Source organism: Balaenoptera acutorostrata, chromosome 10, assembly GCF_949987535.1.
Source record: "Balaenoptera acutorostrata chromosome 10, mBalAcu1.1, whole genome shotgun sequence".
Lineage (NCBI taxonomy): Eukaryota > Metazoa > Chordata > Mammalia > Artiodactyla > Balaenopteridae > Balaenoptera > Balaenoptera acutorostrata.
In genome coordinates this window covers 65,636,956-65,664,820 of record NC_080073.1, presented here as the reverse complement: position 1 = coordinate 65,664,820, position 27,865 = coordinate 65,636,956, and the positions used below count along the sequence as shown (strand labels likewise).

Here is a 27,865-nt window from a genome sequence, read left to right as displayed (position 1 = left end):
CTGAGTAGGGGGACCGCGAGCGCCTGACCGCTGCTACCCCGACCCTCCGGATCCAGGTCGCCACGAAAACCCGGAGCGGAGCATCCCTCGGGCGGGAGCCGCCCTGGGCGCGAGCCCACTGGCGCGCATGCTCAGTCGTGCGGCGGCGGCGGCGAGTAGGAAGCTCAGCGCGGCGCTGGCGGCTGCGGCGCGGCCGGAGGGTGGGAGGGGCGCAGCGGCGGGCGGGCGGGGGCGCGGGGCTGGGGGGGGGGTTGCTCTCGCCCGAGGTTCCTGGGTGCTTTTGGGAGCGTGGAGCCCGGCGCGAGGTGTGAGCGAGCACTGGGGCCAACAAGCGCGGGGTGGGCGGCGGGCGGAGCGCAGCCGCCGGGCGGGCGGAGCGGGCGGGGAGCCTGGGTCTCCGCGGCTCGGGACCCGGCGGCGGGCGGCGATGTTCCACTGCATCCCCCTGTGGCGGTGCAACCGTCATGTGGAGACCATCGACAAGCGCCACTGCTCGCTGGTCTACGTCCCCGAGGAGATCTACCGCTACGCCCGCAGCCTGGAGGAGCTGCTGCTGGACGCCAACCAGCTCCGCGAGCTGCCGGAGGTGAGTGTCCAGCCTCACCTGCGCGCCGCGCTGGGGGAGCGCGGCCGGGCCCCGCCAGCCTCGCCCCCTCCTCTTCCCCCCACCCCGTCCCCTCCTCTCCCCTCCCCTCCCCTCTCGCCCCCTCTTCCACCTCGGGACCCGGCAGGCAGGTCCCGCGGGAACCACGTCTACGTTCATTCACCTGCTTCTTCCTCCCATACTCCTCCCCCTCCCCCTCCCCCTCCCGAAAAGTTCCTTTTCTTTCTATACAAAGCGACTTGCTATTTTCTGAGTAGTCGCTGTAGCTTGTGCAGTTGGGAAAACGTTCTGTGCCGATATGTAGTTTATATACATATCTAGGTACTAGCGCCCGCCACTTGTGACCGGGCAGGTGAGGAGCCAGGTGGCCGGGGCCGTTCCCGGCTGGAAGGACCGAGCGCGGCATTCGGCTCTCGGGGCGGTCTCCTTGTCTCGCATTCCCCGATCGCTGGCCGGGGCGCCTTTTCCCTTCGGCCTGGACTGGGCCGGGAGGAGGTGGGCAGCGCGCTAGCAAGCCGCGCTATCTCGGCATCTTCCGAAGAATGTGCTCCGGGCCTTATCGCGGGTGGGCCGTGCCGGCAAGAGCCGTAGCTGCCCGGGCTCCGGGACCGGCCGTGGGGGGCGGGGCAGGAGGGGGGCTGCGCCCGCGGAGCTGTGGGCAAGTGCCCTGGTGCCCTGCCTGCGTGGACCTGTTGCGTGGAAGGAGCCGCGGTGAACGTCAGCAGAGGCTCTGCCGGGTGGGCCAGCCTTGCAGCCGCCGCTCCCAGAGCGGCCAGGTTCAGCCTGCTGACTTCTGCCCTTGCAGTGATGAGTTACCTCTTCCGAGTTGTTTATGTAAATTAATCACCCTGCCGCGGCCAGACTTGTCAAGCGACACATGCTGATTGTGCTTTAATGGAGGGTCGGGGACTGCGAACTTTTACCCTTCGAGCTTGCCCGGGGAACTTAGTTTGAGTAAGCCTGAAGGAGGAAGGTAGCCCAAATCTAGGGCTGTGCAGGAAGTCGGGGCAGTTAATCCGAAGGTGTGCAGGAAGTAGGGAGGCTGCTGGCAGGCGAGAGAGGACCTGAAGGCCCGAGCGTTGGAACTCAGACGTCTTGCTGGACCCTTTGTTAACGCAAAGCCAAGACGTGGTCACAGAAACGCTCACGAGTCAAATGTTCTGGCATGTTAGAATGACCCGATTTGTCCTCCAGCCCGATAGAGTGTTTTAAACAGCAGAACTGTGTTTTTCTCAACATTTCAAGTGTTGTTATTCTTCTTGGATTAACTTTCCTTGGTCTGCGTAGAATTGATTGGATGGTTTGCTGTGTGCAATGCGGGGGGGGGGTGGTGGCGGTGATTATCCTCACTAGGATCTTTGCAAAGCCCCCCAGGCTTTATTTAGCTTAGAAGCAGAAAAGCCATCCAGTTCCCTCCGGCATTTATTATTTTGCTGGCATTTTCAAGCACATGGTTTTATCTGGCGTTTAGCTTCCTTAAATTTGACTTGAGCTCACTTACTGCTTTAAGTTATAATAAGTTTTAGGCATTGCTACTGCCAGGAATATAGAATACTGTATGTAATTTAATACTTTTCAAGGGCTTCAGCATGAAGTTATTAAAGCTTGAGTGAAAAGCTGTTGGACTAGAAATGTTTCAGTGCTCTTTGTGGTGTTTTTGTTTGTTTGTTTTCTTTTGTAGAGCTGGAAGATTTCCTGTGACTGGATTGGCTTTTCACTCCCTTCTGCAAAGTTTGTGGGTTTTTCTATAATGTTGGGGGATTCAGCTTGGTATGGGAAATTGTGGGGTTTGGATGTGTCAGGTATTTCTACTGATTCTAAATGGAAACTTCTCAGAAGCTCAAAATACAGTCTGATAACCCTCAGTAAATATGGTAATAAACAAGCTTTTCAAAGGCTAGAAGTGGTCTTGCATATGGGTAATTGCTCTTACAGCTCTTAAAGTAGTTTCATAGTTTTCAAGTTGTGTAAAATCTGTTTCTCCCTGACTTTTTGTGTGCCTGGGTGTGTACAAGCCAGACTCCAGCAACCGCCTTCAAAACACGGATGTTTCATTCACAGTCTTTGCTTGGGCATCCGTTGTCTCCTGTCTGAGTTCTGCATAACTCATTACCGCTGCTCACTGCAGTCCTGGCCCCCTCCCCCAGCCCCTGTCTTCTTACCTGCCACGTCACCAGTGGGCCTCTTCTGCGGACAAACCTCCAAGGTCCTCGTGGTGGTGGCCATACCTGCATTACGTTCTCGTCTCCGCGATTCATTTGCAGCCAAAGGGGAAGCCTGCATCCCCCAACCCCAATAGCAAAAGTACACATGCTCCCCAGCCTTCAGCACTGAGAAAAGCATCTCCTCTCCCTGAAAGTCTGCAGCCTCTGATTTGCTCCAATCCCCTTGTTTTCCACATTGAGACTCAGGATTGAAGTGACTTTCAGGGCTGTCCAGCTGGTGTGATGCAGTTGCTATGGCCGTCCCCTGCCCGCCCCCCTGCAGCTCTCCCCTTTCATGCATCTGCCAACTGAGCAGGAATCTGGACTATTGGGCTTCTCACCTCCATCAGACCCTCAGTTGTTTAGCCCCTCCTGGTTTACCCCTGTCATGAAAGCTTGGCCTCAGTAGAGCCTTTATTGAGCCTCCAGGATTTGCTAGTTGTGGGGGATACAGAGATTAAAGAAGGTTTAATCAGCAGCTTTGTGGGGAGACAGTGACTTTAGTACAGGTGTGGTGGGTGTGGTTGGAGCGGCACTGCAGTTATCAGACGCCACTGTGGTTACTGACCTAATCTGCCGACCTTTTGCTGAACCTGCATCACCGTCCTCAGCAGTGGCCCCACCCTGTGAGCCTCTCATGGCTGCAGGGGACTTAGAGCCCTCACCTTTGGCCTCACCACCCCTTCCCATCCTCCAGCTGGTCCCCTCCCCCAGCCCCATCCCTTTGGGGTGTGTGTTAACAGAGACACCTCGAGGTGCCCCCTTGGGAGCATGAGCTCGGCGTCCAGTGGGTCCTGCTGAGTAAACCCCTGTTTATCTGTTGAATGAAGGCTGCTGAGTCTGATGCAGATCTTTCTCCTCTGTTGCTTTCTTGTCCCTTGAAGCTCATCACTGCTCCAGCATCTGTCTTTCTCTAATGGAGTCAGAGAATAATCCAGGTCTTCAGAAGTGAAGGTCATCCACCTGGTGCGGTTGTTTTGTCTTCCTCTCCTGCCTTCCTCTCTGTGTTCCTGATGACATCAGTTTTCCCCTCAATGTGCACGATGCTCAGATACCTTCAAACATGTGTTTGCTGTGGTCTCTCTAGACCATTGCAGGGCCTGGTCTACTGGGCAGCAGACACTTGGAGTGAATGCTCTCAAGCCTCTCTAGGTTAAAAAGTTGAGTTTCATCCTGTCACCTCCTCTTAGAGTTCAGTCAGTCCTTCTGTGATTGCCAGATGACGTTATCTCAGATACCTGCCCCTGCCCTTCCTTCTTTCTCGTATCCTGCTTTTTTTTTTAACCTAGCCCTTAGAACGTTCATCACCCCCTGATTCCAGACTGTGTCCTTGCTTGCTCGTTCTTTGTCTCCTCAGCCAGAACTTAAGCTCCATGCCAGCAGGGGGGTTTTTGTCTGTGGCTGAACCTAGGACAGTATCTGGGGCACAGTGGGCATGCCTGTTGCCTGGATGAGTCCTTACGTGCTGTCACGGGGAGACAGCCCTGTTTCTTCGCCATCGTGATTGCCTGTCCCATACCTGACTTGTACTGTGCACTGGTCTATTGGAATTAGTAAAGACACAGATGTTCAGAATTCAGTGGTCCTGTCCTGCCTGTCTTTGTTCTCCATCTCTTCTATGCTGGACGCTTTTTTATTTCGGCCGTGTGTGAGGCTTGTGGGATCTTAGTTCCCCAACCAGGGATTGAATCTGGGCCCCCGGCAGTGAAAGCACCAAATCCTAACCTCTGGACCACCAGGGAATTCCCTTGTGCTGGACACTTTTTTTTTTTTTTTTTTTTTTAAATTTTTATTTGTTTATGGCTGTGTTGGGTCTTCGTTTCTGTGCGAGGGCTTTCTCTACTTGTGGCAAGCGGGGGCCACTCTTCATCGCGGTGCACGGGCCTCTCACTATCGCAGCCTCTCTTGCTGTGGAGCACAGGCTCCAGACGCGCAGGCTCAGTGATTGTGGCTCACGGGCCCAGTTGCTCCGCGGCACGTGGGATCCTCCCAGACCAGGGCTCGAACCCGTGTCCCCTGCATCGGCAGGCAGACTCTCAACCACTGCGCCACCAGGGAAGCCCCTGTGCTGGACACTTTTGACTGCCTTGTCTTTTTGAAATAATCTTCATGCATTGTAAACATAATTCCTGTGTAACGAGACTTCAACTTCTTCACCTGTGTTCTGTTGAGAGGCTATCCATCCCCACTTGGAACAAGTCCCTTTTGTCTTAAACCCACCGTGTTTCAGTTTAGGTCTGGCCCCCTGCACTGGCTTCTCTCCCCAGCAGTTCCATTTCTGGAGGCCGGGCCAGCCGTTCTTCCTGGCTCAAAGGTTCAGGGACTTACGTTCTTGTCTCTGTCCCTCCTGTCACTAGGTCCTGTCATTTCTTCCTTGAGAATGCCACCTTCCCTCTGCGTCTCTCTCTCCCCCAGCTGGTTTCCCCTGGATCCCTGCTGTGCGTGGCTGGCCGTCCTCTGCAGAGGCTCTCAGGGCTGGTCTGGAAGGAGCAGGGGGCAAGGCTGCTGGAATCAGTTCAGCTGCTGCTCCATCACTTTCATTCTTTTTTCAAGCCTCGGTTTCCTCACGTGTCACAGTAGCACCTACTTTATACGGTGGTTCTTGGGATTGAAGAGAGAATGCACGCAGAGCACTTACAGTTAGGTCTTCGATGTCTAAGATCTTTCTGGATACTATGGCAAGATGCTTTTATTAGGAAACAATGTTTTTTTCCCCATATAACAAATTTATAATATTTATACAGTTCCCCAATTCTTTCACCAAAATATAATATTTTCTTGATTTTTGAGGAAACAATGTGTTTTAAACTAGAGTTTAAAGACGTTTTCCTGGGAATTTGCAAGTTATTTTTTAGAACCAAAAGTAAATTTTTAATATTCTTTTCAATAATAATTAAAAAAAATCATAGATTCTGTAACATCCAGATGACCTTCCAAATGAGGCACGTCATAAAGATTTCCTGCCAGTGTTAGATTGCACACCCCTTTGATTGTCTGTAGCGAAGGGGAAAGGACAGATGTGGACTTATCGCAGAAATTGTGTTTTTGGGTCAGATGCGGGCTGGAAGTTCATGAACAAAGGTTTCACGACAGTCCGTTAGAGAAGAGCGGTGGCTGGCTGGCTGAGGGGATCCCAGCCCCGCAGTGGTAGAGCCACACAGAGTTGCCAGGAACTCGCTCCAGGTAGTCTTGTACTTAACACACTGTGAGCGTTCGAGCACACGGAACAAAATTGCATCATTGTCATACGTCATGTTCAGTGAAAGCTGAGCTCTTTTATTGGTTTTTATCCAAGTTTTACATTGTCTCACCTTACAGTTTTATAAGGGCTAAAGCATATGAAGCTTTATATTTGGACAGACTTAAGTAGCATTATAATGAAAATAATTTAAGGCAAAGCCCAGGAGGAAGGGCGTCCAAGAGAGCACTTGCCCCTTAGAGCCGTGGCCTGCACGTTTCTCAAGTTAGGGAAACTAACCTCAGTTCTGCTTTCTCAGAGAGCCTGCTGCTGTTACACAGTTTAGCTCTTGGTTGTTTTCCTGTTCTGTTCCGTGTTAGTCCAGTGCCCCTCCCTCATCTCCTGCTCCCTCTCCCCCCCCACCCCCACTTTACAGGTGAGGAAACTGAGGCCTGGGGAAGATGTCATTTGCCCCAGGTTAGTGGACGTTGGAGTGTCTTTGATTAACTTTGAGCATCTGCTACTTATTAATAATATTCTACTAGATGCCACTTTCTGAGATTTTACTGAGCTCCAAACATTACGTTAAGTTCTCTCTAGAAATTATTTCCCTTAAATGGAATCACCACTCACTTTAGCCCTTATAATTCCAGTTTTGCCAGTGTGGGCACCGAGACTTACTTAGGGAGTTGTTTCGGAGGCTCGTGTAAGGAACTTGGCCAAGGTCAGCTGTGGAGCCAGGGCGTGCCTCCAGCTCCGTGTCACTTGCCCCTGGGGACGGGGCCTGGCCCTGTGACAGCTCTGAGGCATCTCCCTCTTTGGGGAGCTGAGGGAAGACTTCAGAGGGGGTGACATTCACGTTAGAAGGAAGGAAAAACCTGTCGTGGTCACCAAAGCCCGTCCTTGCCGTGGCTCGAGCGAGGCTGCCCAAGTGGTTGCGGGACTGGAGAGGGGCCAGGCCGGGTCTGGACGGTGTGTCAGGAGAGGCGCCGCACAGGTGGACCTCTCTTCTGGGAAGGTGGTCCTGGGACGAGCAGAGGATGCTGTCAGGAGCTGCTGTGGTGGTCTGGGTGGGAGGAAACCATTCGGCACCTGTGGGGTGGGCAAGGTGGGATGGATCATGTCATCAAGGACGTTCAGGCGGGGGGTTTCCTGCCCTCTGGTCCAGCACCGTTTCTCCTCTTCCCCCTGCCGTGTTGGGCTGACTGCCTGAGGCCCTTCATCAGGGCTCGGGGTACACTAAACACAAAGCGTTTACCTCCTTGTTGTGGATACATTTTCCTCGATTATGGGGCATGTCGGCATTGAACTTGTAAATTGCTCGCTAAGCTGTGTATGTAGGCATTGGCTTAGGGGAGAGATGGACAGCCAGAGGTGCTGGGGGTGGGAAGAGTTTGTGTTTTTTTTTGGTTTCAGTTGAATTGGGTCATCAAGTTGATAAAATTGCAGCCATAGTAACACTGGAGATCCTGTGGGTTCTTTTTTCCCAAGTAACATGAGTATGTGCTATGTGTGTACCGGACCACGGACCTCAGTTTCCTCTGTCCTCTGCTGATGCTTTAAAACACTGATGCTTGGAGCCTTTTGATTTCCAGAGTCACTTGAAGTCAACTCGTTGCTGAAATCTTTCAAAAAAAATTGCTCAATTCTTTGAGAAAAAGTAAAACTATTCACTTAATAAACCTTTCCTAGAGTTGAGAAAGTTGAGTCATGTTGGTAACAGAAAAATGAACCCATTTCCCCAGCCCCCCTCCCCTCTTCCCAGGGGCTTCCAGAGAGAAGGGGCCACTTCGGCCCCTCCTCACAGCTTCTGGAGCGTTATCCTCTCTGCCAAAAATTGCAACTTCTGTAACTCTGATACTTGGGTACTTGGGATTTCCTTAAAAAGGACCCTTTACACAGGCTTGAAATTTGGGGGGTAAAGCATAGCTGATATTTACACAAGAGGGTCAGAAATAGCAGTGTAAACATTTCTCAGCAGCGATGACAAAAATCCCAACCATGGTCTTGCCGAGCCATGAACGGAGGCGTTGGGCTCTTCTGGGTGTGGATCCAGTGAGGCTGCAGGCTTCTCTCTTTGCTCACAGAAGTCTAAAGGAAGTTTGCCTATTTTAGGATTTTCCCCGGAACACGGGGCTAGATGTTTGTCCTCCACTTCATGGGATAGTTATGAGGGGCGATGAGATCATGGGCCAGATCTTAGTAAATGCACAGGAGAAACTGCTGGATGTCCATTTACTTTCTCTTGGGTATTATTTAGTGGACAGGGATGGTAATTTCCTATTGCATGTGGTATTTTAGAAGATCTAATCGAGTGTGTGTGTGTGTGTGTGTGTGTATGTGTATGTGCCTGTAGTGTAAAATACTTTGAATTTCTAGAAGTAAGATGGAATACTAATTTTTGGTTTTTTTTTTTTTTTGCTTATCACTGTTTGGAAGAATTTCCTTATCTAAGCTGTAACTTCTAGATTCCAGAGAATTTGACTCAGTTGGGAGACATTTGGCATTTCTGTTTCCGAGAACCACAAGGCATGGATTTGTCATGTGGTGGGTGGAAGGTGGTACACCTAATTGCAGTGTGTTCCAGACTGATTCCTGGATAGCGTGGCCTCTCCACCCTGACCGCTCTGGTCACCTTTCTTTCCACAATCCACACCCACTTCTGGGGGAAAGATAGTCGGAGGGACTGTCAGCTGACTTGTGGTGGACGTGGGGAGCTTGAGTCAGATGAGCAGCTGTGAAGCCCGGAAAGGAGCTGCCAAACCTCTGAGGAGGTGACCTGGGCTCTGACTGCCTGACCTGATGTAGAAGATACTGTGACTTGGGCGCTGACTGCCTGACCTGATGTAGAAGATACTGTAACTTGGGTTCTGACTGCCTGACCTGATGTGGAAGATACTGTGACTTGGGCTCTGACTGCCTGACCTGATGTGGAAGATACTGTGACTTGGGCTCTGACTGCCTGACCTGATGTGGAAGATACTGTGACGTGGGCTCTGACTGCCTGACCTGATGTGGAAGATACTGAGGCCTCTGAGGCTCATGCTGTTAGTGCAACCTGCCTGAATTTGACTATGATGTGGCCTTGTTTTGTCTTGTTATTATGTGTTGGATGCATAGAAGAATTCAAAGAATAAAAAATGTGACATTTTCCTTGATTCCCTCCAAGTGATACCAGACATGAACAATTTTAGAACGTATCTTTAAAGACTTTTCCTCTTCACATACCACCATATATTTATCATTGTTAAAAGGAAAAGAGGACTCCTATATAAATTACTTCTATATAAGTTACTATATAACTTGTTTCACCACTTGCTGTTTTGTACTTAACTCCGTATCCTGGATGTCTTCTGTGTCAGTATGTATAGATGTATGTTAACATCAGTGCTGGTGCTGTAGGTTCCCTTATATAGGATATGCCATGATTTATTTATTTCACCATTCTCCTATCGCTGGACATCTAAATCGTTCCAAATTTTTGCAGCGATGAACTACGCTAGATTGAATGTTCTTGTTCATATTACTTTGTACACATATGCAAACGTTTCTTTGCATGGGTTCAAGGCGCATAATCACAGGATGAAAGGGTACATACTTTACAAATTTCAGTAGATGTTGCTAGCTTGTCAAAGATGATTATTTTTTAAATCCGAGTTGGATGGAGGCCTAGTGATAGGAGACATCTACCCACCTTACAGCTAAAGAAGTGCAAGACGAGTGAGGTAAAGTGATGGATCAGAGCAAAATGAACATGTGGGCGGTCCTCTCCCACTCCTGGCTCCAGGTCCTGTGCTCTTTCTGGGGGCTGGAGAAATAGGCGGGGAGACGGGTTCTGTCATCTCTGCCCCCTCTCTCCTCGACTGGGGCTGTCTCCCAGAGACCTGGGAAGACCCTTGGGTGGGCTTCCGTCAATCCGATATTCGTTCCGGCTCTTTGGAAGACTGACATCTAATGCTTGCATTCAGGCGGCTTATGCTGTTTAGTCGGGCAGAGAGGTTGGCGTCACGGAATTCCTAATGTGGGTTGATTTGGTTTCTGGAGCAGGAGGGCAGGGCAGCGTGCAGGTTGTGGGGGGCCGGTCAGCCCCTCCCTCCGTCCCTTCTACTGATGTGTTGCTTCTGGCCTGGATCTCTTGCTTGTCGGGAAAGTGTGTAGCATGGTTAGGAGATCGACCCCTTAGCTGTGACACCTGGGACAAGTAACTGAGCCTCACGGGGCCTCACTTTGCTCATCTGTAAAAAGGTACTAACAGACCCCACCTCATGTGTGTGAAGAGTAAATGGGTTACTATGTGTGCTGCGAACAGTGTCTGTTACATAGACAGCACCCAGTCAAATCTGCTGGTTGTTGTCATCGTTCTTGGCTGTTTTGTGAGAGAGGATTCAAACTCCTTCGTCCTGTCTTCTTCAAATCCTGTCTCAATTCCTGGCGGGAGAGATCTTTCTAAAACACAGATGTGATGGGTGACTTCCTGCTGCAGTGGCTCCTCGCCTGCAGGATACAGCCTGGCTCTTCTACCTTATCGCCCATCTCTTCCCTGCTTGAACCTTGCGTTTCAGCAGCACTTAGCTGCCCTTGGTTACCAGTCTTTTCATGCCTCAGAGTTTTCATTTTTGTGCTCTGTCTCCTGGGAGTTCCTCTTTGTTGGCTTCTTTGTCTGCCTCCCTGCTGGTCATCCCGTGGGACACAGCTCAGGCGATCACGTTCCTCTGGGAACACTTCCCTTCCCTCTTCTCTGGTTTCTGGGGACACCTGTGTCCTTACTGTTACCTCTTTGAAATGATCTCTGTCCCCCATCGAAGCCACAACACACCTTTTCTTCTTTGCTTTCCTGCTGCGTCTCAGAGCAGACATTGAAGACATATTCGAGCAGCATTCTTGGGGACGTTTTCAGCCCTTTTGGCAAGTGGATTTAGAAATGGGTTGGGGGCAGACTGTAAGTCGAGCTTACCGATTACTCCATGAAGAGCCGGGCTCTCTGCCATCCTTGCTTGTATGGATGGCGTCATGGTGGTGGCACTGGTCTTGCAGTTGGATAGCCCTGGGCTTGTGTCCGTGCTCTGACTGACACTAGCACTGACCTTGGGCAATTCACATAATCTCTCGAGCCTCAGTTTCCTTATTTGTCTTGAAGAGGTGGTGTTAGTGATGTTCAAGTTCTCTTTGAGTTCTGACCTCCCTGGATGCTAATTTTATGACATTTTATGACTCGATGCCACAGTGCTAACCTGAGGGGAGTGGTCCCCACTTGTGCACGTGACCCGTGAGGTTGCTCAGTGAGGTTTAGTAGAACCACAAGTCCAGGCTTAATCATTATAATCAAGGATTTGATAATAAGGAGAAGCTGTTCCAAACGCTTACCCTCCTGTGGTCAGTTGTTGATTCCCAGAACCAATTAAGGGAAAAAGATCAGCAGATTTTCTTTGGTTAAAACACACACACACAGACACACACACACACACACACACACACACACACACACACACACACACACACACCAACAACCTTTGAACACTGAATTTTTTTCCTCCGTGTCAGTTGCATTCTCCTAGCTTTTAGAAGTGAGGTAAAATAGGCAACTTGGCTGGGGCTTTTTGTCTCCTTTTTAAATGAACTCAAGCAGAGTTCAGAGGCGGTTGTTTGAAAGTTCACTCTGGGTTGATTTGAGCACCCGAGAGACTGTATTTTGGGAAACCTAATTTGGGGACTGATGATTAAGGAATAGCTATGGGTTAAAATCAGACTGAGGTGGCTTTTCGAGGAGTATATTAGGATCAAAAGCTACAGCCTTCTACTCTTCTGCTGAACTTTGCTTTCCTGACTAGATGTTGGTGTCAGGCTTCCCAGGCAGTGTGATTCAGGAGTGGGGGTTTGGGGGGAGTCGATCTCTGCTGGGTCCTGGCAGACCCTCCCTCCCCCTTCCCCTATGCACCCTGCCTCTTTACTGAGTGCCGGCTGTGCTACAGGCATCCTTGCGTCTGGCAAGGTGGCTATCTTGCCTTGTCCTAACGGAGCTTCCATTCCAGGTAAGGGAGACCGCTGGTAAATGGATAAGCAAATAAGAATTTCAGATAGTGATCAGAGCTATAAAGCAAACCAAATGGGGAAATGTGGTTGAGAGCCATGGAGAGGTTTCTGTTTACTCCGAGAATACCTCTCCCAGGAGGTGACCCTTGCCCTGATGCGGTGAGGCAGCTGTGTGAACAGTGCAGAGCTCCTTGCAAAGGCTCGGGATGAGTCTGGGGTGTTTGTGGGCAGAACGAAGGTCAGTGTGGCTGGTATGAGGTGAAGATGTTGGTGGGGTTAATGTATGTCAGAGCTCAGAGACCCCGGTGAGGAGTTTGGATTTTTTTTCACCAATTGAAAGTATGGCAGATCGTAAGCCTATAGATATCTGATTTGTGTCTTAGAAAGTTCACTCTGCTGGCAGGTGAGAGTTTAGTCTCGAGGGAGGAAGGGTTCACAGAGCAGAGAGACCTGGAGAACTGATGGGGACTTGGACCGGGGTGGTAGCAGTGAGTGATGAGATTTGTCTTGGGGGTAAAGTCAACAGGACCTGCTGATGTATTGGATGTACGTTTTTGGGTTTCTCAACTGGGGCGCTGGCAGAGCCTTTACAGGGTTTGGGAGGACCAGCAAAGGGAGTATAGTGGCATAGGACCTGGTAAGTCCTTGAGTTGGGGTGTGGTGAAGTGTTTATGAGACCCAGAACTTAGGGATGGAAGCCTGGGTATCGATAATTATAATAAAGACAGCAGACATTTTTTGAGCAATATGCCCCGAGCTCTGCTTTGCCTAAACACTTCCCATGATGAACTCATTCAGTCCTCACAACAAACATAAATAGCTTTATTATCCTCTTGAGGACACCAGGACACGGAGAGATGACTTAACTTGCTAAAGTCACACAGCTAGTACGAGCAGAGCTGGGGGTCACACTGGGGCTGTCTGGTTCAAGAGCCAGTATTCCTAACCACTGGACCGTCTTTCCTCAAGGTCACATGCACAGAGACCACATCTTTGGCACCAAAAGCCACCTGATGGGCCAGGAGTTGCGTCCACTCTGGGAAAGGGGACAGAGACACCTGTGCCCCCTGCGTTATTTTTGCATTGTTAAGAAAAAGAGCACTGAGCTGAAATATTTTAAAAATTAGGTCACCAAATATTAATGTGCTTATTCACGCATAATCTTTCAAAGAAGATTAGTGGCACCCATTTTTGGGGACTGGATTTTTTTTACCTTCAGGAGAGAAAATGAGCGCTGGTTTTATCCTAGGAGTGTCTCCATTATAATTCTGCTGCCAGTGATTCAGCTATTATACTATTGATCTCTGTTCTCAAAGCATGATATCAAGTGATTAGATGAGGCAAGTTACGAGTCTTGACTGTAAAGGTCAGAATCATAAAGAGGTTTTAATGTACTTTCTGGAAGTATACACATTACAGTGCTGCTACACATGGATGCTAATAAGGTTAGGTTAATAGAAGCTATGCGTCTTACAGGAGATGCACCTTACCTAGTAGCATATGACAGTAATTCACCTACCTTGATTTGCGATAACTTGGTTCTATAATGGCAAGAGGCGGTAGGGGAAAGTGTCACGTTCTCTCTGATAATGGTGGTGATTCACTGAAGTTACACAGAGGCCAGGAGAAAGCAAGCCCTGCCCCCACTCTTCAACCTCACCCATGCCCACCCCTCTTTAGAACTTCCTGTTCAAAAAGAAAATCTGTCTCAAGATGTCTTTGTCAGGCAAATAGAGCAGGGGGTAATTGCTTGTGAGGTGTAGTCCCTATAGTCTTTAAAAATTTCTATATTCTAAAATGTTTGATTTCGACATTCGGGTTTAGGTCCAGAGTAAGTCAGGTAACTTCTGTGGTTTCAGCTCACTGGTCATTTCCCCTCATAGAGGGTTTCAGCCTTGAAGAAACAGGAGCGCCTTTGGAATATTCTTGACTGCAAGTAACAAACATCTCAACCTAAGATGCCTTAAGTGACAGAGGCACTTAGGGCCCTCACGTGTAGGAGGCCCGAAGGAAAGTTAGGGTTGGTTTAGCAGGTCGGCAGTGCCGGGCACTGAGGGGACTCCTGAGTGACCTGCAGCTCCTTGTATGGTGGCACCCGGGGATGGGCATATGCAGAGTCACGGGTGGACCCTGGACTCTTTTTCTGGCCTCTAGTGGGAGGCAGGGAGGCAGGGAAGGTGAGGAGTAGGAATACGGGGTGGGGATGGGTGTGGCTGCAGTGCTCCTGAAAGGAGGAGGGGCAGAGACAGTGCCCGCCTGCTGGCCCTTGCAGATGCCCTCCTTTTGTGACGTCTCTCTAGTTTAACCCTGTGTCTTCTGCCAGAAACACAGGGACCGTCTGCTCAGGAAAAGTCTCTGGCAGGATTGATTTCTGTTCCAAGGTATTCTTAAGAAAAAGAAGAGCTTGGACATGTCGATGTTTTCCCTAGGTTTCCTTCTCGCTATGTGTGAGGGAAAATTTGTGAGAGAAGAAAAAATAAGTCAAGAAGATATTATAAAGATTAAATTACCAGATATACTTATTTTCTAAGTTGTTAAATTCTAACATGCTAAGTACTTTTTAGTACTTTCTGACTGTGGTCTTTAATGGTTAAATTTCTGTGACTCAGTGGTCTCGCGTCTTCCAGAACTCCGTGCCTGTCGGTCGCTGTGCGCTCCGCTCAGAAGCCTCTTCTCCAGGGCAGATGCTGCCTCCTCTGAGAAGCCCTCCCAGCTCTGCAGCCATACCCATGACCCCATGTCCCCGCAACCACCCCCCTCCCTTCCTTCCCTCCCCCACCCCCCCCGCAGTCCCTCTTGACTCACCTCTCTCCTGCTGTTCCTCGGGGTTAGACTTAGCTGTGCATCTGTTTGTTTCTCTCGGTTTGTCATCAGGGACTTGTTTTATGCATCTCTGTCTCAGGCAGTGGGGAACTCAGTGCTTTATTCACAGGAAATGTTCAAAAAATGTCTGTTGCATTGAAAAAATTTTTTATGGGGTAGCTGAGATACATAAACCCTCAGACATTTCCCTTTGGTGCCACAGTGTGGTGAGTTACTCCGAGGGGCCGGCGGTGCCGCAGCCCAGCCTCAGTCAAGTTCAGCCTGCGCCCGGCGTCCCTGGAGGGACCCGCCGGCAGCCAGCGGGGCGTGTGGTGGGGCTTTACTGTGCACTCGGGTGGGAGGCTGGGGCTGAGGCAGCGTATCCTGCTGGCGCAGGGTCCAGGGAGAACACAGCATTGGTCCTGCTCAGGCCTGTGTCTTTGCAGAGGCGTGGATGAGGAGTGAGACGGCCAGGTGGTGCGGAAGGTCTGCCCACGTGCTGGACCGCCTGCCCTCGCCTTGGAAGAGCGGAGGGAAACCTCAGCTACGGTTTTGAAAACACCCAGTGGAGCTCTTTGCTGACCGCGTACTGTGTTTCAGACGCACAGCTAGGCACGTACACAAGATTTGCCTGGTCCTCAGGTCAGCCTTATGTGGGAGGGTTTTTAAAGGCCCCATTTTACAGATGAGAACACAGAAGCTGAGCCCTTGCCTGAGGTCACCCACGTGGGAAACAACCTGGTGGGAAGTCCAGGTCCGGGGGCTCCAGAGGCCCTGCTTTTTCATGCCATGTTCTCATTTGGCAGAGCCAGGCCGGGGGCCCTGAGATCAACACGCAGCTCACGTGCACTGAAAGGCCAGTGCATTTGTTAGGTACTGGGCGTGCAAAAGTGAGCAGTGGCATCTGACACCTGGGCACGTGGTGCCGAGCCTGTGGAGCTGGTGGCACAGGCTTCCTAGGGGTGGAGGGAGGGGTGCACAACCCAGACACATTTCTAAGGAGAGGGGTCAGGACAGCCGGAGCCCCGCTGTGAGTGGCTGTGAAAGCCAGGTTCAGGAGGCTGGTCCTTATTTTGTCGTGGAGGCGTGTCGTCAGTGGAGTTGCAGTAAGCCCGGGGGCTCTGATCAGACTTGTGTGGAGACAGCTCAGTCTGTTGGCAGCTTGTGTGCGGATTTTCAGGGGAGCGGGACAGGGGCAGGGGCAGGGGGGAAACTTCGGAGGCAGACGGGGGCAGGGTTTGGTGACTGACTGGCTTGGACGGTCTGGGGTCAAGGATAACAGCTGAGTTTTCAGCTTGAGGAACTGGGTACCACCCTCAGAATTTGAGGACCGAGGGGAAGGGTGCGTGTGGTTAATAAAAGATCAGCGCTGGGGGCTTCAGTATTCTCAGTGGAGGACGGGGTGGGGCACCTGCAAGGTGAGGGAGGAGGGGGCGGGGCGGGGGAGCTCAGGGCATTCCTGGGTGGGTGTGAATTCCCGGGGGTGCTGTTGGCCTTCGTGGGTTGTTCTGTTTTCCTCCAGAAGGCTCAGCTCTACTGGCCTGGGATAGAGGAGGGTGGGGTGTGGGTGCCCCGTCCACCTGCGGGGGAGGCCGGCAGGATGAGAGGGTGTGAGGCCCCTGAGGTTTCTGATGCGTAAGGTTTGGGATGCTGTTTCGGTGGAGAGAGGGGGAGGTTCCCGCAAGGAGAGAGGGTCCAGGAGAAGCAGAGTGGAGGTTGTGGGTGAGGTCCTGGCAGGTCTGGAATATCGGAGTCGAGGTGAGTGACGGGAAGCAGCTCGGAGCGGGCTCAGCGTTCCAGGGTGTGACCAGGTGAGGATGGTGACGCCCAGGGTGTGGCGGTCACTAACCTCAAGGAAGCCGGGGGGCTGCGAGGCTCGCCTGTCTCAGGATCAGCTGTGCAGGGGCAGGTGGGGGGCGTGGGATGGAGAGGTCCAGCCTGAGACAGGCCCGTGGGCAGGAGGCGCCCACACCCCATCTGGAGGGGATGCCCCCACCTGACCAACCCAAGGTGGGGGTGAGGGCCTCCTGCTACTGCCTCACTCAGTGCTTTGTTTTTTCTTTTGCTGGAAAACAAGATTTTCTATGTGAAGTCTTCTGATTTCTCATTGTTGACATCTTATTAAACAATTTAAAAACCACACCGTGTATCAAGTGCACAGGTTGGGTTTGGCTGGGCTCCTGTCGTCCCCTCTGCTCTGCAGACACTAGGGCTTTGCAGGGGTGCAGGGGGTGACTGTGAGCTGGAGCCCACTGTCTCGGTAGCTCCGCGCCTTCCTGGGCATCTCCTTCTGTTTGGAGGATGGAGGTTTTAAAGATAAAGACCTAACTGGCTAATTAGTTTCCCAGTGGGAGCTAATAGGCGGGTGATAGTAATCTGAAGCCTTTGGCTCAAGCGAACCGCAGATCCTGATAAAAATGTGTCAGCAGTCCTGCTCCTTTCCTCTGGACAGAGAGTCCCTCTTTGGCAATCCTGTTTCTTTTTCCTTTTTTCTAGTTTGCTTCTTGACTTGTCTTTCCTCTTTTGCTTCCTTACAGCATTTTCTTTCCTTACCCTTTTGCCCATCTCTTCTTTCCATATTTACTTTCTCCCCAGTTCATTTTCTCACAGAGTTCGGCTCAAGTTAGTTGGCTAGGCAATGTGTAGATCAATTTTTTTGGGTGTTGATTCAGTAAGCTTTTATATTCTATTTTCTTAGTTTTCAAACTTGGCGAATGAGCTGTAACGTAGGCATGCGTGCATCCAAAGGCATGGTTTGCCCTTCAGATTAATCACCCTGCCGGTTTTACTCAAATTTCAAAAACACTGTTTATCCTCAGGCCACCCACACATACCTTTGACCATGCCTGGAGTTTGCAGGTCTTTGTTCCTTTGAAGGGACATTTGATGTTTGGGACAGGCTGGGACCAAGTCTAGAGAATAAGGTTATGGATCTGTCTGGGAAATACCGTAGTTCCCTGAAGCACTGACCCGGGTCTTCTGTCTTGCTGGGTGGGGGGAGGGTCCCCAAGGTGGTCCCCGAGGTGGCTCCCGTGGGGAAGTGCCCAGACGTTGGAGCAACGGCGCCTGCCTGGGGTCTGTGCCACTTCTCTGTTCCGTTTTCAGCCTGGCTGTGAACGCTTTGAGTCCAGACACACTGTATTTGTGAAGTGATGAACCGTTAAGTTTTCCCTCTTCCAAAGACATTTTACTTAGACCTGGAGTCAGGTAACGAAGGTATGATTTCTCTTGGCCTTTGAAATACTGCAGTGGACTCTGAGACCGGTGTTACTGTCTTCGTGGGCCCTTTGGGCTCTAGGCTGTAGGTTGGGAGCCCCTGGGGTCTGGGCTCCCTCAGTGGGGACTGTAAAGAATGGTGTGCATGTGGACACACGCCGGCGCGGTTGGTTGGTGACCAGCACACGCACGAAGCAGGCTTGCGGCCGCGCCTCTCCTGTGTCTGCTGGGGACCCGGCTGCCTCCTCTGGCTGCTCCCGGGGAAGGCACCACAGGGGTTCAGACTTGGTTCTTTATCAGAAGCACCTGCGGAGTTCTTTGGAAACCTATGGATTCCGGAGCTGCATTTCCAGACATTCTGATGCATTATGTGCCCGGGGCGGGGAGAGGGGGGCCGGGGAGGGCGCCCCAGGTGAGTGGTGCTGGGGGTCCCGCAGCCACACCCTGAGAAGCACGGGCGCGGTGGGCTTTGGGTCGAATGGGGCAGGTTCCTGCCCGGCCTCGTCTGTACTGGTTCCGTGGTCTCGCCAAGTTACTTCACCATCTTTGAGCCTCGTTCTCTGGTCCTTTTTGTTTGTTGGTTTTTGTTTTGTTTAACTTTTTTTTAACATCTTTATTGGAGTATAATTGCTTTACAATGGTGTGTTAGTTTCTGCTGTATAACAAAGTGAAGCAGCTATACATATTACATATATCCCCATATCCCCTCCCTCTTGCGTCTCCCTCCCACCCTCCCTATCCCACCCCTCTAGGTGGTCACAAAGCACCAGCTGATCTCCCTGTGCTATGCGGCTGCTTCCCACTAGCTATCTATTTTACATTTACATAGTGTATATATGTCCATGCCACTCTCTCTCGTCCTTTAAGTGAGGCTGGTGATGCCATCCGGGGAGGGCGTTGTGAGGAGTGCAGTCCGTATACACAGGGCACCTGCTCTGCTTGGCACGTGCCATGGTGCTCATCACCTGGGGTTGGAAGTCAAGGGTCTCCATCATACTCTGAACTTCTGGTGTATTTGTCAGAGGGAGTGGAGAGCTGCTCTCTCCTCTGGCCTCGAGTCCCTTCCTCTGTGGGGCCCACGGATGATGGGCCCCCTGTCCTGTTGTCCCTGGTGTTTGTGGCTCAGCCTACAGGTCCAGGTGTCCCATGGGGCCCTTAGTGGCCACAGCTTGAGATGTGCTCTTCTCTCGTTTTCTATTCTGCTCTCCCACTGGGCCCTTCCTCTCGCGTGCTTGCACGTGTGCACACACGCATGTACACACACACATGCACGCACAGCTGAGCTGATCCCAAGGAGCTGTATCTGAGGCCTGGCTCAGGCCGAGTCCTCTCCCCCCAGGTCCCTGAAACATGGTGACAGTTATCTGTGGGCCTGGCCTGCCAGGGGGACTCTGCAGCCTGTCAGAGCTGGCTTCTGCCTGCTGGGCCTGCAGGGAACTCAGGCTCCAGTTTTCAGGGACAGACCTGGGTTCTCTTCTCCCTCCCCTGCGTCCACAGGCTAGTGAAGCAGGCTCAACGCACAGACAGCCGTCTCCGTGAAACTTCGTCTCAGCCAACGTGACCTTGATCTTCCTGGAAGACAGGCCAGCTTTTACAAAATGTTTTGTTTTTATTGGTTTTTAATGCTAGCCCCCAAAAAGAATGCCTTGGTTTTGGCCCAGGTTGCTGTCAAAACAAAACCCTTCCCATATCCAGGATAGAAGCAGGTTTGCCGAGGACCCGAGCATGTTGCCCTTGAGTTTCCATCTCCCCTTTGTGACTTTTGAATAACTCCGCATTCTTTTCTCGCTAATCATTTAAAATCTTAACTGAAAGTTTGGCTTTCATAACGTGAGCTCTTTTGGCAAATGCATGAAGGTGTGTCTGATGTAATTCCAGTCTCAGAAGCAGTTTTGAAGTAAAAGAGGCTTTAATCTTCAATGCCTTTGTCACTGGGCTGTTCATTAGCTATTTTGAGGATACAAATTGCGGTGAGCACGGTACCAAAGGGCACATTTTTGTTTCTCGTTTGGTATATTTCCTCATTCTTGGCTTGCTAATTATATTCGGTATAATTTAGGCTTGGACTACAAAATAGATGTTGGGTCTGTGTTCTCTGATTGTTATATACTAATAGTTCTGCATTCATTACCTGATGGACTATCCAAATGTATTTTAGGAATCGAACCCCTTCATCTCTCTCCCAACAGGCTCTTGAATCTTAAGCAAAAGAAACACGTGGGGAGAGAGAAATCACGGAGGTGGAAATTCTAAGTGCCTGGCGCCTATAGCAATCAGTCAAAAGCCTTTTTTTGGTGTTCATTTTGAGTTACCAAAATCAAAATAGAGCTAAATTTGTAGTCAGTGCTTTTGAATATAGCTTATTTCCATAGAATATTTAAATAGTATGTTAAAGTTCCTTATTCAAGATTTTAATAATTTTCTAGGATTCTTTGTAAACTAAATATTTCTTTGAAAGTCAGCTCATGGGGACTAAAGGGAAGGGTGATGGATATGTACCAGCCCTTCTTTCCTGTTCTTTCTGATTCACGCATCTTGTGAATGCTTTCCTAGGTGCCAAACAATCTGAAACAGTGTGAGGGCTCGCTAAAAACCCAGCTCTCTTCCTCTTTACAAACATTTCATCACATTAGTTTCATGGTAAGACAGAGAAGATAGCCAGAATTTTAATGAGTGCTTCAACTTTTAAGCTAAAAAAATTCATTTGGGTTGATATTTTTGATGCTGGCAATTGATTTTGGGGGGTAGTATTTTTTTTCCCTGCCTCTGATTACAGAAGTGATACTGATGCCCATTTTGGGAACCTTGACAAATGCAGAAATGTTTAACGAGGCAGAAGAAAGTCCCCCATAATCGCACCTAAGATTTGAGTCCCTGACTTCAGTGAGAGGTGGTGATTGTCTAGAGCTCCACTGCAGGGCATCCAGCCAGCTCCCCAAGGAGCCCAGGGGGCCATCCTTCACCCTCCAGCATCCTGGCTGCCACCTGGCATTGTGGATGTCTTTCTCTCTACTGGACTCGGAGCTCCTTGAGGGAAGGGCTGCCTTAGTTTTTGTATCCCTAGAATCTAGAGTAATGGAGGCACTCAAAAATGGTAAAGTTGAAGTGAAATTCCATGCATTTTAAGTTCACACCATTGAATTACACACGGCCAGTACTCTACCATCAGTACTTATTTTTTTTTTTTTTGGAATGTCTAGAGATATTTTAGAGAGCATTTTATATTTTGAATATGTAGTGTATGGACGTGGTAAAACATTAAGACAGCACCAAAAATGTGTAGAGCGAAAAGCAAAAAGCAGTGCCCCTTCCTGAGTCCCAGGCCTGCACTTCCCTTCAGCAGGAGAAAGCCACTCTTTTATTACTTTGTATCTGTCTAGAGGTAGTCTGTGCATGTACAAACACCAATGCCAATTATCTTCTAAGCAACCTGCCTTTGGGATGCAGGGTAGGGGTGGACATGTGAGTGATAGGGCCCTTCTGGAAGCTGTTCCTGCACTATCAATGAAAATTGGAAGCCCAGCCCAGCAATTCCAGCTCTGACATTCTGTTTTAAAAATAGAAATACCAGTGTGTCAGGATGGAGATTGAAGAATTTTTATTAATGCATTTTTGTGGTGGCCAAAGAAAGGGAAAAGGAACAGAAAAAAAGAAAGGGAAAGGAAATAAAGTGAATGCTTGTCAGGGAAATGATTGAATGAATTGTGATGCACACACAGCATGGCCACATTGCCCTCCTTGCAAAGATGAGGTAGCGCTTTATTAAGTAGTTGTTATGGAGGAACTTTCTTGGTATATTTTTATCTAAGAAAAGAAAGATGCAGAGAAGATCGTACAATATCTCCTTTTTACAAAGTAATGAGAAACTCTGCATGTGGCTGTGTGTCTGTATGTTTACGTGTGATGTTATGAGCGTGGAGAAAGATGGGGGAGGGGCGAGTCAAGTCAAAAAACGCTTTCTAAATTAAATTTCTTTTTCTTCGTCTTCTTAAAATGTGCCCTGAATGTTTCCTGGAACAGGAGGCGTCCTGGTCATTGAAGTGATTTGCCAAACCTCCTTCCTTTCACTTCTAGGAAATGGCCGTGGGTACTTAGATCCTCACTTAATCTCATTTCACGAGTGCTTTTATCTTTTGGGGTCCGAGTCACCAGGGAGCCCAGGGAGCAGAGCCCAGGGACACCCATGGAGTGCTAACTGCCCTGGCACCGCAGGTGGTGGGTCCTGCCCTGCGGGCTGAGCGGCTGGAGATGCTCAGAGCCTGCATGAAAGCTCTGTGGGACCAGAAAAAAGAATTGCTGAGGCTGTGGAAGAGCCAGAGATAATTGAGGGTCCGATGATCACTGGAGGGTCTTGCCAGAAAGGTGAGTTAAGTGGCATAGTGACCCGATGATGAAGGCAACAAATGGAAAGGCGTCGGGGAGAAAGAGGGGGTTTGGGGGTCTCCGCTGGGTTTGCATCTCAACACATCCCTTTGTGGCCTTTCACATTTATCTTGTTAGCCTTGCCTGGATTTATGCTTGGGGCAGGTAGAACTGGGAAGAGTGGGAGGTGGGTGTCGTTCAGGGGAGCCTTGGAAAGTGCTTGAAACCATCGTGTCCCTCCCCCACCCTCACAGAAGTGCCTACATGCTTCCTGAGTGACTGTGTATTAAGTCCTGGGAATAAGTCTAAATTGCTATTAGTGGGACCCTAAATTATTGAGTCTTTCGTTGAGGAGGTACCTTATCTGCTCAGACATCTGTAAAGGAGTCTAGAACCTCTGCTCTGGACCAAAGTAGTGTAAATGTCAGATGGAAAGGATGCGGGCAGCGGGGGCTCTGCCTGTGTGTGAAGGGATGTATACCAGCATCCCCTCTGCCGTGATTCTCCCCATCCCCTTCTATAGAGTCTGGTCTTCGATTTAAACTTTCTAGTTCCTTTATTTTGCCTCGTTATGCCCCTAGAGGAGATGTTGCATTTCACCAGAGACCTTTTTAAAACACGGTGCCCCAAGTGAGATTTACCAGCCAGCGCAGAGAAGGGCTGCTTTCCTCGTTCTGGGCATAACATGCAGTCTGAGAGCACATCAGTGCATTCCTAACTATTGAATTTGTATTGTGTTTATTTTTTTAAACGTTTTTAAAAAATATTTATTTTTTTATTTTATTTATTCTGGCTGCGTTGGGTCTTAGTTGCGGCACGCGGGATCTTCATTGCGGCATGCGGGATCTTTTTAGTTGCGGCATGCATGCGATATCTAGTTCCCTGACCAGGGGTAGAACCCGAGCCCCCTGCACTGGGAGCGTGGAGTCTTACTCACTGGACCACGAGGGAAGTCCCTAGTATTGTGTTTATGGCTTAGTTAATATGTATAGTTTGGGTTATAAAATGCTTGGTTAACACCTTCCCCAAGTCTTGCTCATGCATGTTGCTTCTTTCAGGCTGAGTCTCCATAATTCTGTACAGGATTTTAGTTTTTAATGGATCCGAATGCAAGACTTCACATTTCTTGGGGCTAAATTTAATCTCATTAGATCAGCACATTAGCTCTACTGTAGCTGCCTTTCGAGAGATCTTTTTTCCACCGGATTTTCTAACAACTTACCAGCTAGTTTCAGGGACCCTGAAAATGAAAGAAAAATGTGTCATCAAATGGAAGGAAGGTGGAGCTGGGGGCTGAACTTAGATTTCAGCTGTTTGCTGGTTGTCTGACCTTCAGCAGATTACTCAGGCCTGTGAACTTCCATCCTATACGCTACCCTTGGTATGAAATGGAAACCTCTGTCTCTCCCAGGCTTGTTATAAATAAGGGTGCGGTGAGTCCACGCACGGCAAGCATCTAGAATGGAGCTTTGCACGTCGTAGGCTCCCTGTGGAGGAACGTCCGTGTCTTATACTCATTCGTTACAGCACTGCGCAGTGTGAAGCCTGACTGGTGCGCTGTGGTCACTCCTGCAGTTGGATGACGTGCCCACCGGCCAGCCATCTCTGAGTTGACCTAGATTGTTCCGCCAGTTTCCAATCCCCCCCGTTTTCTCTTCAACTCATCCCTCCATTGGTCCAGGGCACCCTACGAGGTGTTCCCACATACGTTGGTGAATTCCAGATGCTCTATTTGGAGACATAGGAGGTGATTCAGGATGCAATATTACAGGAAAAAGGCAAGATGTTGGAGTGTACAAATCACAGTTTGATGAAACAAAAAATTTCAAAGTGGAGTAGATATGACCAGGGGAGAGAAGTATGAGGCAACACACTCAACATCAGCACTGATGTTACAGGCACGTCGGCTGTGCTTCCATGTCCAGGGTGGCGGCCACACAGAGCAGCTCCTTAAGGGCTTGTTGGCTTCTTTGCTCTTTCTTCAGGTGCCAGAGCTTGTTTTCTCTCTGCTGTTCAGGGAGCACTTGAGCATTTGTCACCAGCACCAAACTTTCTTTGAAGAACTGAAAGCAAAATGATTTTTTTCCTTTCCTCTGTGCCTGTTGTAATCTGCAGAGTTGAGCCCTCACTGCAGAAAGTCATTTGTGTCACCGTCCCCTGGGTCCCCATGTGTCTGCCACGGGCCCTGGGTAACCAGCCTCACTGGCATCTGCTTTTCCTTTGCGGACGGAGCCGGGCATGACTGTTCTGGGCCCCGCTGCAGACACTTTTCCTTCATGGGCCCCTTCCTTCATAAAAATATTACCAGCTATATTTTATGAGTGTGATGTATAATCTTATATTCATTTTTTTTCTTTTGATCTTAAATGAAAATATTTTTGAGCCCCTCAGAGTATCCTGGGCCCTCGGCACCGGGCCTCCTAGGCTGAAAGGCTCAGCAGTGCCCCCTCCACCCTGAGGGCCACGCGATTTCTGGTGGCTGTGCTTGTCCATTTCGTATCCTCATTTACTCTGAGAATACTGGATGGTCCCGATGACCATCTGAGAAGGCACCACTTGCTTTTCCCATCTTCATTTTCTCTCTCTGCTCTTTTCCAGGTTGTCGGGCCCTGGCTGCCTTTCTCAGATTTTGTGCAGACCTCTGTGCTATTAAAGACGGCTGTAAAGGGGGCATTTTTTTCAGTAACTGTTCTGGCCCATTGCGAGGCTGACTTTGGAAAGACTCTAAGGTTAATGCTTTGCCTGCTAATGCTAGGCTTTTAAAACATTAAAAAAAATTTCTTTTCAATGTTGTGAGATCATTCTGTTCTTTTCCTTTTTGAATGGAGCGTGTCAAACATATTTAGGTTTTCGTCAATAATTATTTTGAACTAAAACTCATGAAAGAAAATATCATCACTGCACTTGTCATGGATTGAGAGACCGTTTGCTCTTGGTTCTTAACCCAGCTGTATATTTCTAGACCCTGTTAGGAACAGTGCATCCACCATTCAAGTGTCAGATGGCTGGTGAGGGGTATGGCTCCTTGACAAGTAGAACATAGCAATTGAGGGAGGAAAATTGCAGAGGAGTTGGGGAAGATGCAGCAGCAGCAAAGACTCAGACACCAGTGAGAGAGCAGGGAACATGGTTTAAACTTGCTTGTTGAGTGTTTAAACAAATGGGCGACACTAAAGTAAAGGCTCTAGCAAAAAGCTAGAGCAAGTACCCTTGAATGAAGAAGTCCACCCTCGGACTGGAAGAGGTCAGGGAGAAATAGGACGAGGCTTATTCTGTGTCTCGCTGTGGCCTAATCAGGAAGGCGACTTTGGCATTTTGAGAGCCAGAAACACTGTTGGCATCTCCATTGTGCTCTCAGGTAAGCAACCTGGAGCAGTGAAAGCGTGTCTTCCTAAAGGCGCTGGGGAGGGCGAGCGGCCAGCGCTCGGGTGGTTGCTGGGCACCATCCAGGTCCTGCTGGGCTCGTGGACGGCGGAGGGCTTGGTTCAGTTTTCTGTGGTTCACTCAGGATTAGTAGACAAATGGCCACCTGGCCAAGTAGCAAAATCTCATTGGCTGGAACTAAATGCCCTTTCACTTCTTATTTGCACCCTAGGTCCTAGTGGAATGTGCTTCTTTATGATGGGTGGGAAGAATGGCTACACAAAGAATTCATTCTCTCTTCTTCTTGTTCTTGTCCTTGCAGACGTGTAATCCACGTGTGTATTCTTGGGAGATGTGAGTGTTGTTCCCGGCAGTGGGGAAGGTTGAGCCCAGTTTAGGTGGGAGCGTCTGGGCGCTAGAAAGGGCTTGAGCAGGTGCGGTTGTGTGAGGTACTCTCTGGCTCCTCCAGCTCAGCCATCACCAGTGTAAGGATGGTGATTGGATGCCAGGATGCATCTCCCAAGGTCAGATTCCGAATTCTCCGCTCCCATGATCCTTGGGGTTATCACGCCAGCCTTAAGGCTGTGGCCCGCCTGCTCCTGGTCTGAGGCATCACAGCGCCTCACCTGGACCTGCTGTTCTGTACTAGGGAAGGACCGTAGTATTCCATTACAAGTTAATCACTAAAGGGATGTTGCCTATAAGCTTAAATTCTACATAATGGCCCATGTCTGGGAACCCTGCCTCCCAGGTAATGAGCGTCGAGCTAAAATACCTTTGTTTAGCTCACAGGAAACGTCCTGACTAGGCCCACCTGTGAATGACTGCAGGAAGGGAGGAATTAACACACCCCCTCCAGAGACTGACCAGAACCAGGAAATGCTTGACTTGACCCCCTCCCTTTTTAGTATAAAAGAAGCCTGAATTCTGACTCAGACAAGATGGTTCTTTGGGACACGAGTCCACCATCTTCTCGGTCTGCCGGCTTTCCGAATAAAGTCACCATTCCTCGCCCCAACACTTCATCTCTCGATTTATTGGCTTGTTGTGCGGCAAGCAGTGCGAGCTTGGACTCAGTAACAATTCCCACTCTTAATGCTATTTTCATCTATGAGGTCAGATCTTTGGATTTCAAAACAGAACAGAAACCTTCTATTAGCATGGAAAGTATTGATAGGAATCAGTTAAAATTCCGTATTTTAAAAGTTCTTTGTAACTCCTGAGGGAGGACACGATCCTTTCGTGAAGAACTTAATATATTGACGCCCGTGTCCTTGTGAAGAAGCCAAGTTGGTGATTCTGTCTTGCCAAACTCTTTATTTTCTCCTTCCTTCCGATACCTGTGAAAAGTCGTGCTATGTTTTTGCCACCTGACTTGGTCAGTGCTTCCTTATTTTTCTTCTCATTCACCAGGGGATGTGACATCACATTCTGACTTGAATTTTGGATGCTGAATTCTGACCCCAGATAACGAGAGATTGCTTTGCTGCTTCTTGCAGATACTGTACTTGGTGCTAGCTAATTACAGGCCAAAGCATGTGTCACAAGCTGTTATCTAAGAACCTCGGTAGATTTTGAGTGGGAGGAAGAGCATGCCGAGGGAAATTGAACTTGCAGAATCTCGGGGTCAGAAAGGCACTTTCTAGATCCACTTCCCATCTAATCCATCAGTTCCCGTCAGGAAACCACACTAAGCAGTCATCTGCCCTGTGCTTGAGCAGGGACTTCACCGTATCCCCAGAGGACCCCATCACATTTTAGTTGAATATATAGAGGGACTTTTTTCTTTCTTTGGTTGGGCCATACTGAGCAAGTTTGATTTTTTTACCACGTGATAGGTCTTCAGATACTCATAAGCTATTTGACAATCCCTGCAAATCTGACTCCCTTTCGGTTCTTCATGGGGTGTGATCAGGGCTCATCACCAGCCTTGCTGTTCTGGTTGCTCTGTACTGAGCTTGTTCCAGTATCTTGTGCAGTTCTTGTTTTTGCCTGGCAAGCATGCATGCGAAAGAGTGTGACATTGTCCTTAGACCTTTGGTCTGTATGGTTCTTAGATATATTGATACTTCATAATGGCAATCAGTTCCAAATCTTGCATATGTG

The 27,865-nt window shown here is 49.6% G+C and overlaps 1 protein-coding gene across 1 annotated transcript in view; it reads left to right on the top strand.

Moving 5' to 3' along the window:
- Nucleotides 1-253: 253 nt before the first annotated feature.
- The window catches only part of LRRC1 (leucine rich repeat containing 1), a 134,654-nt gene continuing 107,042 nt past the window's right edge, over nucleotides 254-27,865 (top strand). The window contains exon 1 of the mRNA XM_057555643.1: nucleotides 254-586. Coding sequence (XP_057411626.1) covers nucleotides 428-586 — 159 coding nt within the window. The 5' untranslated portion in view covers nucleotides 254-427. The remainder of the gene's footprint in view (nucleotides 587-27,865) is intronic.